Raw genomic sequence first — 19,010 nt, 5'->3', positions numbered from 1 at the left:
TTTTGTTCCTGTCGTGTTAACACAATCCAACAATTCTTGAAGGCCCTGAATACTGTCGCACAAGATAGCGGTGTCGTCGGCATATCGAATGTTATTAATCAGTTCACCGTTGATCTTTACTCCAGGTTCTTATCCTGCAAAGCCTGTTTGAAGATTATATCCGAGTAGAAGTTGAACCTCGTTTGGACACTACACTCATCAGTCTTCCCTCAATACGGGTTACTGCTTTCTACCTCCAATACAAGTTCTCTATATTTCTCAGATCTCCACCATCGATTCTTAATAGTGCTCCATGATGTACCTTCTCGAAAGCTTTTTCAAAATCTATGAAACATACATAACTATCCTTGCGCTGGTAACGGCACTTTTGGAGAAGTATGATTAGGGGTAAAAAGTACCTCCCGGGTGCCTAGTGCATTCTTGAAGTCAAACTAAGTCTCATTTTGATCCTCCTCGCATCGACTCATCAACCTTCCATGTATTATGCGAAAAAAACCTTCAATGTATGACTCATCAGGCTAATTAATCTGTATTCGTCATTCGTAAAAGAAGACAAAACTTGTCTAAAACAGACGAAACCATTGGATTCAGGAGGAGAAGTTTGCTTACTACCATTTACGACATGTATGCTTCAGGTACTACATTTTTGGCCTACAGCTTTGCAGACGATTGGTCCATTTTGTACTGTTAAGTATCTAATAATTGCTTTAAACCTACTAAGTAAAAAAGTGATGGGAAAGAACACACAGCCTTCTCCACAAAAAACTTTTTTTTTTTTTGTGGAGAAGGCTGTGTGTTCTTTCCCATCACTTTTACACTTACACCTCCACTTTGAGAAAAATGGACTACTACTTCACACTACTAAGTAAAGCTTATTATGTTTTTGCTTATAGGACAGCACAATAGCAAGGCAATATGCGCACAGTACCGTTTTGCTTTCTATTTGCTGGAGAACAGAAACATACTAAGAAGAAATAACTAATTGAAGTATTTTTACATTGTAATGTATTTACATATTTTAAATCTCATTTACTGTTCCTATATAAATGAAAATACTAAAATAATAGCTATTTATGTAACCAGTTACGAAAAGATCGATTTTGTGTAACGAATGAATGTTTGTAGGGCGAGCGCAGCGAGGTCCTACAATTTGAATGAGTTACCCAATAAGACATTTTCGAAACGTGTTGCGTACATAATTTTTTGTAATTTTGACCAAAAAGCGGTAAAAACCATCTTTTAAAGTGATTTAACACAAATATTCACTTTCATAGCACCTTGTATAAACTGTGACAACGACATGTTATGATGGATGTCGCCCATATGTTTCTACGGAAATGCATAAAAACAGGGAGTGATGAAATGAATTTTTCATAACTAGTTACATAAAGTGATACTTTATGTAACTAGTTACTTTAAAGTAAAACGTTTTGTCACTCTAATCAGTTTTGAAAAGTGTCACTTTATATGCCATAATTAGAAAAAAATGTTTTGTATTTTATCTGATTGTAGTTTGATAAATATCAGTATTTCAACAACTTACTACTGTACCTGATCACCAAATTTTGGTCTATTATGTTGAACCACTTCGTATAAATGGTGCAACCAAATTCAGCTTAAGCAATTTCACATTTTGCAGCAATCAAAATTACAAATTTAAGTTATTTCTGTTGAAGAGCGGCATCAGCGTAATATATTGAAAACCCTGCCTCAATTTGCAAAACATTGGTAAATCTGGTGTGTCGGTGTCGTACTTTTTGCACTAAGTACATCTAGTTCCGCACGAGATCTTGTTGTTGTTGCAAAATATTACCAGTGAGAGAAAAGTAGAGATTTTGACAGGAAATAAGGGCTTGTTGGATTATTTCTCTATCTTTGCTTTTTGTTTGTAAAATCAAACTTGCAATTTTACTGCACTATCCACCAACCTAGTGTTTCCCCAGTGCAACACTTATTTTGCCAATGAAATTGGAATAATTTAATGGTCGACATACGTTTTTTGGTGATTGTGACGCGACAGTCAGAAGTCGCTGAACAAAGAGTATAACAACTTTACATCTACTCACCACTTTCTAGATTAGGTTGCATATTCCCGAACTCCTGCGGCCAAAACCTTCGATTATTGTTTTGACTTTTCTTCTTTTTTCCTCCAGGCGAGTTTGCCTGCCCGCTCTCCTGTCCAGCCGGTGTACTCGCATCCAACATGGGCTGCAAGATTCGCCGTCTAGCGTTGATAAACCAATTATTAACTTGTAATAATGTCAGATTGGTTTGCGCGGCAATGTGACGCTTTTCGTCTTCCGTCGGATAGGGATGCTGTAGAACCGAAACATATATTGTAACAATCAACTGAATCAAAGAATTATACAAACCACTAAGTGCTGAAATAACCAGGATCTCATGACACTAGTTGCGTGCTTAGGTAGCACGCCCCTTTTTTGTTTTTTTCCTCCGCGAGAAAAATCACTGTCGCAGTCGTCGTTGCTACCACCTGGGGTGGTGGGCGCCGGCGACAGAGGACCAGAACTATCTGAAGGAGGAGCGGTGACTGGCTGACACAAGTGAGCCCCTATAATCCAACTGATTATCACCGTTCTTCAATGACGACATTTTGAACACCAAACCTATTTGTGACAGGGGCGTAGAGCCGTGCACCACGAGGCTCTCGGCCACTTGAGGCACTGGAGAAGGCTGGGCTTGCAGACCTGGTTGTTGGAGAGGCGGCGTCGGTCCTCCGTAGTGTGGCAGAGAATATGGAGGATTTTCAATAGGAGTACCGGATGGTCGGTCTATGGGTGGAGGTTGTTGTGGCAACATTCCCTATTTTTTAGATAAATTGTGTTACACATACAAAATTAGTTATTTAATACTATAAATAAAGACTTAGTAGTAGATTTTCAAGAGTGGATCATGTATCAAGTGTAATAAAAGAAATTACGCAGAAATATTCATATCTTTTTAATACTGAAACGGTTCTCACAGAAGCTTTTGAGTAATATTGTTCTTACGAATAATGCTTATTAGCGACATTTAAGGGTAACTCACTAATAGTCTTTAAGAACTAAGACAAGATTCACTTTGTTCACTACTACATACACTAAACTAGCTAGAAAGGTTTGATCCTTGAGTCGTCTGGTTAGATAGACAATCACCCTTAGAACTTTGTGAAATGGTTGAATGACACATTGTTTTTTCTTGCATATTCCCAGAGTTGGATTCAGTACGTCTATACAGTTAATACATTTACACAAGTTTAAGATTCAGTTTTTCCTTTTTCTTTTTTATGTGGGCTTTGCAGTTGTTTAACAACCCTAAATCGTTGGATTTAGGCCTCCTCTTCTTTTCTCCATGCCTCTCTATCGTTGGCGGTTTGTGTCCATTTTACTCCAGCGTGCTTTTTCAAGTCATGGGACCATCGTAACTGTGGTCTTCCCTTTTTACGTTTGTTACTCCACGGTCTCCACTGTAGAATAATCTTGTTCCATCGGTCGCCTTTTTGTCTTATGGTAGGTCCCGCAAACATTTAACGACGGAGCAGGCAAAAACTAACACTTACAAAAAATCTGCCTTGACATTGAAAGATTACACAACACCAATGAAATACGAGACTTCTTCCGAACAATCAAGGAAATTAACAGAGAATTTAAACCAAAAAGATCAAAATGGCACAACTATTACTGAAATAGAGAGAGAGAGTTCTTAAGGTTTGGCAGTTATATTGCAGAAAGCTCTACGAGAATGAAGACCCTGAACAAGAAAACGAACTACCATCCATGACTGAGGTGGAACAAAAGCCAAACATTTTGAGGGATGAAGTCATTCATTATTTGAAAAACCATAAAAGCACAGGCGGTGACAATATAAGCACAGAAATGTTAAAACAACTCGATGCAATAGGAAAATATGCAACAATATATGGAAAACCGGACAATGGCCAAAGGATTGGTGCACATCGACCTTCATTTCATTGCACAAAAAAGGCTCCAGTAAAAAATGTGACAATAGCATTAATATCGCACATTAGCAAGATTTTTTCGAATAATCGGTCGATTATTCGAGAGATTCTCGAATAATCGACCGAAGACTACAAAAGTATTTGCTATCTCAGATGTGTCCTGAACAAGCCGGTTTCGTTAAAGGCAGAGACTAGATATTTAATACCCGCCAACTAATAGAAAAAGCACGAGAGTTTAATGTCCATATGCTCCTATGCTTTCTAGACTACAAGAAAACCTTCGATTGTGTAAGATGGGAGAGTCTGTAGAAAGTGCTGAGTGAAATCCCAGGCCACCTGGTAGCCCTTATTACCAGTTTGTACGAGAGTAATGACGCAACTGTCAACATAAATACAGATATACCAGGTGTCCAAGAGCACCCTGGACATAGGAGATTAACATGGGAAAACGGTTTTGATTTTTTTGCGCCTGTACGGTTGATTTGATTGAAAAATCGTATTAATGAAAGTTGTAGTACCTATCACGGACTAGTTTTCTGATTTTTTTTCAGATCTGTAACTTGAGCCCTTTCGTCGTAAAACACGAACAAAAATTCGAAAATTTTAACTTTTTACCTGCACTGTATAAGCGGTTGTCGAGCAACCGTACCAGCAACAATGATCTGTTTACCCGTTGCCCGACAACCGCCTATACAGTGCAGGCCAAAAGTTAAAATTTTCTCATTTTTGTTCGTGTTTTACGACGAAAGGGCTCAAGTTAGCGATCCGAAAAAAATACAGAAAACTAGTCCGTGATAGGTACTACAACTTTCATTATTACGATTTTTCAATCAAATCAACTGTACAGGCGCAAAAAAATCAAAACCGTTTTCCCATGTTAATTTCCTATGTCCAGGGTGCTCTTGGACACCTGGTATAATGAAACATCGGATCCTTTCGAAACGCAAAGAGGACTGCGCCAGGGGTGCATATTGTCACCCAGACTGTTCAGTGCCTATGGCGAATACATAATGAGACGCGCCCTAGATTTGGAGGAGGAAAGAATCACGATCAATGGTAAAATGCTAAACAATCTTCGATACGCGGACGATACCACTCTAATAGCAAAGAATGAAGAAGAAATGGCCCGAATGCTTGGAAGGGTGGCTGATGCGAGTCGGACTCTTGGTCTGGAGATTAACTTCGACAAAATCAAACTCATGGTAATTGATAGAAGTAACGCAGTACAGATAAACAATCTGCCTCCAACTTCATCTACTTGGGGTCTTTAATAACGAACACAGGAGGCTGCGAGGCAGAGATAAGAAGACGTATAGCACTATCGCGGGCAGCTATGGTGAACCTGGGAAAGATGTGGACAGACAGAGGAATAACCAAAAAGACAAAAATGGCTCTGGTGAGATCTTTGGTGTTTCTTTGAAATGTGGTCCCAATCCCATGGACGACTAGAAGAACAAACACGGGGAGACATCACGGATCGACTATCTACCGTCTGCCGCAGACGAATCCTTCAATATTTTGGATACAACACACGCAGAAATGAGGACAACCTAGAGAAACTTATAGTACAGGGCAAAGTAAAAGGCCGAAGACCTAGAGGCCGATCTCCGTCATGTTGGCTGGACCAAGTAAGGAACATCACGGGTCAACCATTGCAAACGAATCTCCGCGAGGCTGAGGATCGCCACTTTTGGAAGCGTAAGGTTACGAGCTGCAAGTAGCCGTAGTGTCACGTTGCTTCAGACATGAAGATACGACGTACCATTGCACATCTCACATTCAAGCAAAGTTATGCTCAGAGTTCTTCTTCAACGCCTCAGAAGCGTTTTGGACTGACAGATCCCATAGGAACAGGCAGGATTTGTCAGTGGCAAGGTCACAAGAGAACAAATCTCTAATGATCGACAAATTATCGAAAAGGCAAGAGAATTTGCAAAACCACCATATCTCTTTCCCAGACTACAGCAAAACGTTTGACTGTGTTAGCTGGGAAAAGCTTTGGAAAGCCCTCTTAGAGATGGGTGCTCTTATTAATACATTACAAGGTGGTCCAAATTGATTTTAGGATACTTAATTAATTAACGCTAAAGTGGCTTATAAACTATGGTCGAAAAGTGTCACCTAGCGGAGCAAGCGGGCCCTAAGAGTGCGCCCCAAAAAAAGTATCTTAATTTTATCTTCTAAAGGAAAAAAGTTACTGAAACAAAATTTGGCATACACGATCACCATTTTGAAGTAGTGATTTGAGATTTTTTTAAATTTTTTGAAATTGCCGTTCAAAAAGTTTGACAACTTAAAATTTCTCTAAACTGTTATTTTCGGGCGTTTTGTTGGGGCACATGTGATATCCTAAAAAAAGCTTATCTTGACACTTATTTTTATTTTTCATGGTTTTTCAGATATCGCCATTTTTAAATCAGGACATTTAAATCTGGAGAACGCGGCGGCCAGATAGCTGGTCCTGGGTTAGAAATGTAGCCCTGCTCTGGCACCCCAGGCATACGCCTAATCCATCTTCGATGAAAGTGTGGGTCACACCACTCCCTAACTCTTCTGCCAAAATGTGGGGGCGCACCATCCTTTTGAAACCATGACTGGACTCAGGAAGTAATTGGGAAAATCTTCTTCCAAGAAGCATAAGAAATGCTCCGAACTCAGTCGAGGTGGTAAAAAATGACCACCAAGAACTCCTAGCCAAACATTAACACTAAATTTAGTTTGAAAAGAGTGCGGCCGGATTTTGTGGCAATTTTGGTAAATCCACACGTGTAAATTGTGTAAATTTACCTTCCCTCTCCTTGTAAACGTCGACTCATCCGTCCAAATATATTTTTTTTTAAATAACTAGTTCCTATCAATTGAATTTGTCTACAAATTTAATCCATCGACAAAAATTAACATCTTGAACAGGTTGCAAATGGTATGGTTTTCTTTGATCCCTGTGGACCCGTAGGACTTTACTTTTTGTCACTGTAACATGTTGTTGCCGTAATAATCGAACAGTGCTTTATTGGTTATCATCAGTAAATACATTTAAAATGTCATTTTGGTGTTCTTCATTTATTTCTTGGAATCTTTTTTAAGCCACATTTACAAAACTTGTACTAATAAATTCGCGGATTAGGGCATGTTCTGTTGAGACATCTTCTTATTTGCGTTTCCGTTGCAATACAGAAAATGGATATCTGCGTATTCTGTGTTTCAAAATGTTTCTCTTGGCATTTTGTCTTAGAACACCTTTTTCAAAGATTTAAGTTTTGATGGGTTTGATGGTTTATAATATAGAAACAATACAGGAACTTAGTAACCACTTTATTTAACAACAGAACCTCAAACAGAACAGAAGAAAATACATAGAACTAAAACACAACTGATATTTGACAACTATCCACCCTTTTACCACCCACAAGGGACAGAAATCTGGACCTTGAAGGCCACAAACATTGCTAAACTGGACAGCTTTGAAATGTGGATCTGAAGACTTTTAAGATTACCTTGGATTGCTCACAGAACCAACGTGTGAATATTAGACAAACTTCAAATTAATGTAAGACGGTCCACCATCTTAAGAACAATTTCTCAAATTTTTTGGACGTGTGAGCAGGAGAAAGGATGCCAATTTGGAAAAACTTGCAGGGATGCAACTAGGGAGCAAAAGTTGTCCTCCCCAGTTGCTTATACAAAAAATATTGTATCTGAACACTTGCGAACACAAGTTTCATTTCCCGCACTTGTTAGGTAAATACAAAAGCAAGTGCGTCACTTTTTTGATACTGAGTGTACCTCTGAGTGAAAGTAAACTTACCGCATGAGGGCTAATTGAATATTGCACTGGACTATTTGAAGCCGATCCACTTTCAGAGTTGCCATGCGACATCATACTGTTATTGTTGGATTCTATACTGTTTATCATACTATTTCCCAAAATATCTGTAAAAATATAAATTTTTAAAGCAACTGGATCTAGCAAAAGTTAGTGTTTACTAGTACCTTGAGGATAATCAGATCTAAGTAAGTTTTCGGATTGCATTTTTCCTTTCAAACAAGTTATATACCTATTGCAAAAATCCTTACATAATTCTTGTACCTTTTCTAATTCTAGGAGGTGTATTCGTAAAACTTGGATGGCCTTTATCATCTGAAAATCACACAATTCACTTATTTGTCCATTGGATCTAGGTAGGTAAACTTACCAGACCATCTATTTCAGGTTCGTTAGCTAAAAAAGGTTTCCTATCCCTTTCCTGATGCTGAACAAACGCCTGAATGTCTAAATTAAATGCATCACTAGATTGGGGTTCCGAAGACTGAGTGGCCAGTTCGCATCGTTCAAATAAAAGCGCCAACAGAGGAAATAATGGATGCCTGGATAATAATTGTTACTATTGTTTTCATAATAAGCCGTCAGAGAAACATACTTGTAAACAGCCCTTTTGTCGGCTTCAAACTGGCCTTGATCGGTATCGGGAGGGGCAAAGGCTGCTTGGGCTGCTGCCGGTGCATGGACCACTGGGTCCCCCAACGGTGGCACTGGGGCGGTGGGCGCCGGTACGCTTAACATCGCGCCGGCGCTAATACGTTGGTTACACGTTTGGTTTCCTCACCTGTAAAAAAATGCAATAATAAATTACCAAGGAGTTTAAAGAAGGTAAACCAAAGTGATTTACAAGAAGTATAATAACGTTTATACCACTCTCAATCAGGTATAATAGCTCGGGTAACAGTCAACTTGTATTTGTTGTCAATAAGGGCAATATTATAGTGGCCAAACCACTACCTACACTACTAAGGTGTTCACAATTCAGCGAATGTGATAGCTTTGTGCTACAATCTGAAGATGTCTCCAAACTACCATAAACTATCCAACACCCAAAAAAATTATATCAAAATGGCCAACAGAAATACATCAAAAATATTTTTGTGATTTCAGATACTATAATATAAAGGGAGATCTCTGTATAGAGTATAATATAGAGATACTATATGACTACGTCATAGACACTTAAAATCCAGTCAAATCAGTATTCCAAAGGTAATTTAGAGCTTCATGAATGGAATTTTGACAGTTATGATATTTGGTCCTCAGTTACAGGTTTCAGCTCTATCTTTGTTCTGTTCTAAACCTGAAAACTGACAAATTCATTCCCATGGAGTTACGAAACAACGAAACATACTCGAAAAGTAACACAATCAGTTTGACTTGGTTGAACGCATTTTATACCTTCATCAGTACATTTCTGGCATTTTAAACATTTGTCGGTTTCTGACTTAATTTTAATCCATTTTTAAATATGACAACCGTCAAAATCCTCCCCATAAAGCTGTAAAACCACAAAACAATCTTAAAATTCCGGAAAAGCAGTATAAACAGTACGAAACGTAGATGTTGTACAACATCTGGATTCTTGAAAGGAGGGAAGGGATTTATCAAGAGAAAGGTCTGTAGAATGTGACAGGAACCCTCAATTGTCAGTTTCTTTTGTCACATTCTATCAACATTTGTCTTGAGAATTCCGTTCCCTGTTTTCAAGTATTAAGGCCCTCTACTTAACTGTATGAGTTAGAACGTACAAATGGCGTTTCTTAATCTAGGAAGAGCCGAATTATTCGGTAAAAACCGATATGATTGGTTAAAACTGGTGAAATTTTATTTTGTTTATTAATTTTTCGTCCAGATTTTTTTAGTTTTCGCCATTTTTAACCAATCCTATCGGTTTTTACCGAATGATGCGGCTGTTCCTAGATTAGGAAACGCCATTTGTACCATCTAGTCAGAAATCACCAGATTAGAAGAAAATCTTTTAATCACTCGATCAACCTGTAAATTACTTGATGACTTGTCATGTTTTGTTCGCATTCCATTATTATTAAAGAATACTCATCTGGTGTTTACACAATAGAAAGTTCCTTGCATTATGCAGCTTATGACTTCTATTTCTGGAAAATAAGTGAGTAAGTAATACAGAGCATACTCATTGATTTATTGTTTCGAAATTGTTGCGAAACATAATAAAATCAGAACTGATTTGATGCTGTTGAAAATTGCATGACAGTTTAAAACAATAATGAGAAAAACGTGCGTCTTTAGTAATGGAATTGTTATGTTATACGAAACAATAAGTACTGTAATATAGTATTCTAAAATTTGTGTAACAGTGTTCTTGTAAACATATGGTCATAAAAGAAGTACACCCCTTTAAAGAGATGATTTAAAACGATATCTGATATACAGGGTGGCCGGAACCTAGTTGGCTAAATAACCTATGCTCAGAACATGTTTCGTTAAGCAAACCCAGAAGAAGTTTAAAAACACGAGTTTTGTGAAATATCCACACCCTGTAATTGTTGCATTAATCGTAGCATTTTTCCAATGTAGTTTACACGGGGTGGTCCAGTTTTAAGTGTCAATAACTTACCACTTGATAACCCATCAAAAAATAAGTTGTCATTTTCCTGAAGAACGCTTCCTAAGGAAGACACAAACCTCCAAATAGTCTCCTTTTTTCCTCTTTATTTTCTACGCTCACTGGGATATTATTGAAAATTGACAAAAATTTCTACCCGGGTTTTTGTATCTTATTTCTTAAAATGGTTTAAAAGGATTTCTGACACTGAAAATAGTAAAAAAAAACCGGATTTTTACTGGCGTTCAATTTTTTAGACTATAGGTAGTGTAAAACTGTACATTCAAGACTTGTGAGAGCCCAAATTTGTACTTTTGTTTTTAGACTATTATATTATCTTGTTATTTACTACTAGGAATAGCTTTAAAATTCGTTTGTTCAGACTGCAATCCATTGTCGAGTGTCTGAAACTGGATTTCAAGCACTAAAAACAGTCCGGAAATCAATAGTCTAAAAGTTGACTTTTAAGGCTAGAAATGACTTTACTAAGACAGAAAGTCTTCAAGACTATGGAGAGTGTACAAATTAGATTTCAGGCCTGATAAGTCAAAAACTTTGTGAAGATAGTCTTGAAACTCGATTTTTTAGTCTGAAAACAGCCTTAAAGCTTAAAGCAGTAAATACTGTCTAGATTCCTAAGGAATGCTTTTAATTCGGCTATGTCAAAAACTTGGTGAAGATAGCCTTAAAACTCCATTTTCAACCTGAAAGCAGTTTTAAAACACTAAAAATAGTCCAAAGTTGTAAGAAAATTAAAAGCAAAGTTAAAAAACTTGAAAAGTTAGTCTTCAAGTCAATTTTAAGAATCTAATGTCAATATCCCGTATTTAAGACTATTATCAAGACTAAAATATTGAAATATGTCTTCAAATGCAAATTTGAAGCTTTTGATGTCAGTTTACATTCGTTCAGAGCCACTTTTTGGTATCCAGGTCAATTTTCAAGGTTAAATATGTGAATTAGTTAATGTGTTAAGTAGTTTTTCATATCTACAAGTCAATTTTCAATACTAAAGTTTTTCAACTAATCTGAAAACTATGACGACCGACTACAAAGACATTTTTTAAGCCTGTCAAGTCAATTTTCAAGACTAAAGCCTTTCAATTTGTCTGAAAACTGGTTACAAGGACAATTTTTAAGAAAAGAAAAATAATTAAATTTTTTCGAATTAGAAGTTTTTTGAAAATGCTCGTTTTATTTTGTGTTTTTAATTTAATGTTGGTTGGATTGTTTATTAAATTATCTGAAACATTCCCATATTTAATCTTTGCAGTAGCTCTTACAAAAAGCGAGATTCCTGTATAGATAATCGAATCTTGAGTAAACTGTATAGCAGTTTTAGGAAAAACAACAATTTTAAAAACCTCCAGTATATTACAGAATAGATTATGGATTACAAATTTATAGATTTAGGTAGGAAAAGCAAAAATGACCAGGAAATGTTAGGTACCCATATTTTAAACATTTCAAATTTATTTTTCCATTTCAACACGTAGTTTTTGAGATATTCTTCTCAAATTCTCGCATAGGTTAGCTTCTGTAGACTCCGTCCTCCAACGTGTCTAATGATATTTTTAAATTAATGAAAATTTTATATGATTTAATCTTATAATGAAGTGACAGAGAACCAAAAGGTATGAATTACATGATTTAAACCATTCACCAGGAGGAGGAGGCTGGAATTTCTTCAGCCACCTGTAAAGTATCTGGAAGTCACTATATGAAGTCAAGTGTTATGTTGGTCACTAGTGACAGAACTCTAACCTAAAACCAGCACTTAAAAGTCTAGTCAGTTGGTTTGGTATCTCAAACCAACAGGTCAGGCAAAGGTTTCTCTATGAAGGTGGTCCACCGCAGATACTGCGGTTTTACACTAGTATCGTCAGGCTCATCCAGAGCACCGCAGCTAATAAAGTGTCTTCAATACAAAAACAGACCTGTCTAAGTACCATGGGAAGGATCAAACGAGGCCAACGTCTACGCTCGAGAGCCTCCTCTTCAGTTCTCTTGAAGAAAGAGGTCATCTACCGGTTACATCACTCTACCCGTGCCTTGACAGCATACATGGAGCGTCGAGAAGAAATTGCTGAAATTCTAAACCGTGAGTCTCTGAAGATCACATCCGACATCCTTTCCAGCACGGCTGCTAGAGCGTTAAGCTACAGGACCCTCGTGCCAACGAGAGTAGACAAGATAAACATCTGCCTAAAGAGGGGACTTAATAGACTTCCAAGTGGAACTGTTTGCCATCGAAATCTGCTCCAGAAGATTTCCAATTTCATCCGGACATAAATCGATAAAAATCCTCACGGACAGCAAGGCGGCCGTACGAACCCTTCGTCGGGTCTTCTTCTTCGGTGCCTATCCATTTCGGATGCTGGCAATTACAATTTTGTTGGTGGAAGCTCGAAATAGTTCGGATGAGGTTTTTCCGAACCAGGTTCTAAGGTTCCGCAGCCATGAGGTTCTTCTTCTGCCAGATCCTCATTTTCCTTTGACCTTCCCTGGCATTATGGATTGTAGTAGGGAGTATCGGAGTTGATTTCTCATGACATGTCCCAGGTACTCGAGTTTTCTGCGCTTGATGATTACCAATTCTTTTTACATTCTGTTTAGCACTTCCCTGTCCATGGTATCTTGCAGATTCTTCTATACAACCACATTTCAAATGCTTCAAGTTTTTTAGTGGTGGCCTCTGTCAGCGTCCGGGCTTCTACTCCATACAGTAATATTGAGAACATCTTGGGTGCCTTACTTTTGTTTTGCGAGATATGTTCTGGCTCTCATTTTGTTAAAAACTGCCCTGGATTTTCCTATACGGCATTTAATTTCTTGTTCATTGTTCCATTGTTCATTTATGACACTTCCAAAGTAACAGTACCGTCTTAGGCGTTCTATCCGAATTCCATTGATATAGATGTGAGCACCGTTGATATCTTCCTTGCTAATTATCATTTGCTTAGTTTGTGTGATTGGATCCATTAACGTCTGTAGTATTTCCAAACTATCTCCCATCACCACGGTATCGTCAGCGTATCTGATATTGTTTACTCTGACTCTGTTCAATAAGATACCTGTCAAAGACCGCTTGGAGCTAGCATGAAGCCCTGGACACTCTTAGAAAAACCAACAGTGTTTCCCTGATGTGGATTCTAAATCATTCCGGCTTCACAGGCAATGCTAAACTTGCGAAACAAGCTCCAGAGGAGGCCTTCACGGACCAGGAACCGATGATCGGTCTTGCTCACAGTGAAGCAAAGAGTATCATCTGGGGGATTGTCCTTTCCAAGGAATTTATGAAAGGTCCGTCCAAAACTGGGACTGATAATCTCCTGCAACTCAGCAGACAACACTTAAAGGCTATGATGGCACTCTATTATCGCCTAAGAACCCACATACACCGGATTGGCATGGCAGATGAGCTGAATGCCGCTGGTGCATGGAAGATGATCTCTGATCTGATGATGACTCTCCCCAAATCCAGGTTTCTCGCTTTTGGACAGAAGGCACTCCGGCCAGAGGATCTGGATAACATCTCGGCCAGAAAGGTCGTCCGGTTCCTGGAAGAGCTGGATATTCTGAGTGAGCTGTGATCGAAGAGATCATTATGTGAGCCACGATAGACTGACGGTTGCAGTAGAGGCAGTAATTGTTCACTCACTTAACATAAGAACTTGATTTAAAACCGTATTTGTCGGATAGCTTTGTAAGGAAAGGGTTATACATATAATAGTCATAATGTAGACCTTTCTTTATGTCATCTCCTACCGCAGTCACACGCAGTTTGAAATTACTTTAAATTTGATCTAAAAGTTGTCCCTATATTAAGCCTCAAACAATAACTATTTGTCAACGCTGATCCCAAATAAAAACTTTGCAACAAATAGTACATAAAATCGAATTTTCATTCTGATTTTCGTCCATCAAAATCGGCCCGCCTCAGTTTACGGCGTCTTGTTCTTTCCATTTCCTCATATCTGTTCTTTTATTAATTCCGGCCGAAAATCCTGACGGACCGAGTGTTTTTTATCTCCCCGAATATCAGATTTATTTAAAATTCCCGCTGCCTTGGCACAGCCAGGCAAATACGCCCCCCCTGGCTGAGGCCAGCACAATTTATTATTCCCCAATTCACGAGTTTCAAAGTTTTTCTTCGTACAACACTGTTGTTATGACGAAAATCTGGTTTATTGGTACATATTTGGAAGTAGCTGAGAATACTAGGAATATCCGATATATGTACAAGGTGGAACAGAGGTTTTTCGTACCAAACAAGGGCATATTGTATATTTTTTATTCTTATAGTAGAGGATTGTTGGAGATTTTTTCAGAAATTTATTTTTGGAGAAAATGCCAAGAAACATTAAGAAATTTTAGGAGGAACAAGAGAATGATGAAGAAAAGGCTAATAAATGCACATGAAGTAGTGCAAGGAAATTATAAAATGCTAAGTAGATGTGTTTCTTGGAGGGACCACTCTCTAAATAGTTTTTGCAGCTCCATGGAGCCAAATTTGACAGTTGTGACGTGAAGGATCACTTTTATACTATTCTTACGTCACGTGACAGCTGTCATAACTGTCGAACGTTGTTCAGCTGATATACTATAAAATTACAAATAGTAGCTAACTTGAGGACTTACACTGGAAGTTGTGTTTAAAGCACCATGAAACCAAATTTGACAGTTGGGACGTTAAAGAATACTTTGCTTGCATCACGTGACACATCACTATGTCTGAGCCACGATACAAACATAACTGTCAAAACTCACTTACCATTGACCTAATAGTATAAAATTCCAAAATGAGAATTGCTTTATAAGTTGTGTTTACAGCTCCATGGAGCCGAATAAGGAACACTGATAATTACGTCACTTAACGTCACAACTGTCAAATTTCGCTCCATAAAAGTATAAATACAATGTAGAGTGTATCCAAGCTGTAGAACTATTTTGAATGGGTAATTTCGCGTCAAAACTGCGTGATTTTTGACAGCTGTCAGGTGACGTAAAAACATTTCAAAGTGTTTGTTAATGTCACAACCGATAAATTTACCTCTATGTAGCTATAAAAACAATTTGTAATGCAATTTATCAAATAAATACAACTAATATACGTATTCCAGTTGTTTGGTAGCGCTGAATAAGTTTTGTCAGTTGACACCTGTCAGGTGATGTAAGAAACATATCGAAGCGTCACTTAGTCTCACAAATGTCAAATTCGAGGCAAGAAACTACTTCTACTACCAGGAAAATTTGACAGGTAAATTATCAGTAAATTACAAATACTGTTTCTGACAGTTCAAATTTTTACGCCGCTTTTCTTCTTGACTGCACCAAAATTTGTAGTATTTTTCAGGTTCTTGGATAGGAAACTTAATGAGACTTTCAAAAATGTGCTTAAAACAGTCATTTCCTCACTCCAAGTGAGTTTTACGGGGGATTTGTCTCTGACTGTCTTTTCAAACCGTGTTTTTGTCAATTCAAACTTTGACCCCGCTTTTCTTCTTGACTGTACCAAATTTTTTAGTTTTTTTCAGGTTATTGGATAGGAAATTTAATGGGGATTCCAAAAATGTGCTTAAAACAGTCATTTCCTCACTCCAAGTCGGTTTTACAGACGATTATGTCCCTGACAGTCCTTCCAAATTGTGTTTCTGTCAGTTCAAACTTTGACCCCGCTTTCTTCCTTGACTGTACCAAAATTTGTAGTGTTTTTCAGGTTATTAGGTAGGAAATTTAATGAGGATTCCAAAAATGTGCTCAAAACAGTCATTTTTTGAATCCAAGTGGGTTGCTACAGGCGAATTTGTCCTTGACTGTCTTTTTGAACCGTGTTTTTTTTTTAGTTTAAACTTTGATCCTGCTTTTCTTCTTGACTGTAACAAAATTTGTAGTGTTTCTCAGGTTATTGGATAGGAAATTTAATGAGGATTCCAAAAATGTGCTTAAAACAGTCATTTCCTCATTCCAAGTGGGTTTTACAGGCGAGTATGTCCCTGACTGTCCTTTCAAAATGTGTTTCTGTTAGTTCAAACTTTGACGCCGCTTTTCTTCTTGACTGTACCAAAATTTGTAGTGTTTTACAGGTTATTGGATAAAAAATTTAATGAGAATTCCAAAAATGTGCTTAAAACAGTCATTTCCTCACTCCAAGTGAGTTTTACAGACGATTTTGTCCCTGACTGTCTTTTCAAACTGTGTTTCTGTCAGTTCAAACTTTGACCCCACTTTCTTCTTGACTGTACCAAAATTTTTAGTTTTTTTCAGATTATTGGATAGGAAATTTAATGGGGATTCCAAAAATGTGCTTAAAACAGTCATTTCGTCACTCCAAGTCGGTTTTACAGACGATTTTGTCCCTGACTGTCCTTTCAAATTGTGTTTCTGTTAGTTCAAACTTTGCCCCCCCCCTTTTTTTCTTGACTGTACCAAAATTTGTAGTGTTTTCAGGTTATTGGATAAAAAATTTAATGAGAATTCCAAAAATGTGCTTATAACATCGGTTTTACAGATGATTTTGTCATTGACTGTCCTTTCAAACTGGGTTTCTGTCAGTTAAAACTTTGATCACACTTTTTTCTTGACTGTACCAAAATTTGTAATGTTTCTCAGGTTATTGGATAGGAAATTTAATGAGGATTCCAAAAATGTGCTCAAAACAGTCATTTTTTGAATCCAAGTAGGTTCTACAGCCGATTTTGTCCTTGACTGTGCATTAAAACCGTGTTTTTGTCAGTTCAAACATTGACTCCGCTTTTCTTCTTGACTGTAAAAAAATTTGTAGTGTTTCTCAGGTTATTAAATAGGAAATTTAATGAGGATTCTAAAAATGTGCTCAAAACTGTCAAAACAGTAATTTTTTGAATCCAAGTGGGTTCTACAGGCGAATTTGTCATTGACTGTCTTTTCAAACCGTGTTTTTTTTCAGTTTAAACTTTGATCCCGCTTTTCTTCTTCACTGTACCAAAATTTGTAGAGTTTTTCAGGTTATTGGATAAAATGATCTACGTCATTTTATCACTCCAAGCGGGTTTGACAAGCAATTTTGTCTCTGTAAATCTCAAAAGTTGCAACAATCAGGGTTTAGAAAAGTTTTCTTGCAGTGTTCGATACAAAACGTGTTTTTGAGATTTATGACAGTTATTTTGACAATGGTCACGTGACTGTCAAGCTAAATTATTCTCAAAAAACCACGTGATATCTGTCACTAATGTCGAAAACAGTCCTGTCCCATAACTGACAAATATAAAAAAGTGTAAGAGAATATTCTCGGTATTCTCTGTAAATTACTGTCAATTTAACGAAGAAGAAATATTCAAAATTCTGGGAAAATTTGTTAAAGAAAACTCTGGATAGTTTATCATTTTCCGTAAACTCTTTCCTAAGTACAGTCGAATCAGCTATCTGCCCATCTTCTCGTCGTTCCGGACGTGTACCTTAGAAACACACCAGGTGGGTATTTATTTTTCTATTGGAAAGCATTTATTCCGTTCAAAAGTGAATTTTGTAATAACTAAAAAAATTCTAAACTATAAAAATCATCCGTTAACAAAAGTGGACTTTTTTTAACTACATAGTTACTTAAATACCTTTTTGCTTGTTTATCATTTATGTTTAGGCAATACTTGTGAATCGCTCATTATTCATTCTTACGAACATCAAGGTGATTTAAAAATTGTCGTGTAATCTTCTCGAGCAAACATTCGAAACTTCGTTATATAATTAATAATTGTGTCGTACAGAGGCGTTCCAATAATGACTGGCTTTGGTAGTTTAGTGCTGAATTAACCATAAAGCTCTTTGAGCACACGCCTGCAATCATAATATCATTAAGGAACGAAATCCACCGGCCAAATTCGTTAAATTTAATTTAAAGAAGCGCCTCTTAATGGATCCCCTCGTACTAAATTAGTGCTTAGACGCCCTTACGCTAACTAGCAGTGCTCTAATTGCTTTCTTATTGCGTATTTAAATAATCTGCTCTCTTTTTTTTAGGGCGGTTTGCAAACGGTCGAAAACACGGAACGATCCATGTTTTTTGATGTTTATATGAGAACTTGAAAAATTCCAACCGCAGGCAAAAATGCAAAGCAAGTAAGTCGGAATTTCTAAAAGCCCTCAGATTTTTATATAATCCAACTCAGAATCTGAGATTTTCAAAAAATTTTTGGTTGTCTTGTGCCAGATTCTACACATGACACCAATATTTTTACTTCTTCTTCTCCACGTAGCTTCTCCTTTATCGGAGGTTTGTTAGCATCATGACAATCTTGATCTTGAAAACTGTTGCTCTGAATATATGCTCTAATTCTCGCAGATTCCACAGCCAAGATTCTTCTTCCTATTAACCTTTTGCCCCCAATCTTACATGTATAGCCGGTTTTATAGCGTCCTGCGCCTTCCGATTCCTAGCCTCCAGTCATCCCAGACCCCTGGTTGCAGGTTTCGTTGCGACATAGCTTTTTCTATTCCGCCGGTCCATGTCTCCCTGGGTCTTCTTCTTTTCTGTCGGCGTCTATTTGAGGATATGCTTAGGTATTCTAGTATCTTCCATCCTTTCCACATGTCCATACCATATTAGTAGTTGTCTACGTTGGAACTCTTCTACTATAGTTGACTCTACCTTCATAATTTCCCTAATTTTGTCGTTA

At 37.5% G+C, this 19,010-nt stretch overlaps 1 protein-coding gene and 1 long non-coding RNA gene across 4 annotated transcripts in view; one reads left to right on the top strand and one right to left on the bottom strand.

The window, feature by feature from the left end:
- Positions 1-19,010, top strand: part of LOC145726409 (uncharacterized) — a 215,061-nt gene that overhangs the window by 113,640 nt on the left and 82,411 nt on the right. The window lies entirely within an intron of this gene.
- LOC145726392 (homeobox protein PKNOX2-like) overlaps positions 1-19,010 on the bottom strand; it is an 82,411-nt gene that overhangs the window by 15,629 nt on the left and 47,772 nt on the right. For all 3 annotated transcript variants that reach the window (XM_081975440.1, XM_081975438.1, XM_081975439.1), the window contains 7 exons: positions 8,374-8,559; positions 8,149-8,320; positions 7,946-8,093; positions 7,761-7,885; positions 2,625-2,820; positions 2,373-2,569; positions 2,067-2,316 (listed from right to left, as the gene is read on the bottom strand). In XM_081975440.1, coding sequence (XP_081831566.1) covers positions 2,067-2,316; positions 2,373-2,569; positions 2,625-2,820; positions 7,761-7,885; positions 7,946-8,093; positions 8,149-8,320; positions 8,374-8,516 — 1,231 coding nt within the window. In that variant the 5' untranslated portion in view covers positions 8,517-8,559. The remainder of the gene's footprint in view (positions 1-2,066; positions 2,317-2,372; positions 2,570-2,624; positions 2,821-7,760; positions 7,886-7,945; positions 8,094-8,148; positions 8,321-8,373; positions 8,560-19,010) is intronic.

The sequence above is a fragment of the Ips typographus genome, linkage group LG3, assembly GCF_016097725.1.
Source record: "Ips typographus isolate SLU linkage group LG3, UJ_Ityp_2.0, whole genome shotgun sequence".
Classification (NCBI taxonomy): Eukaryota; Metazoa; Arthropoda; class Insecta; order Coleoptera; family Curculionidae; genus Ips; species Ips typographus.
This window is presented reverse-complemented; position numbering and strand designations above follow the sequence as displayed.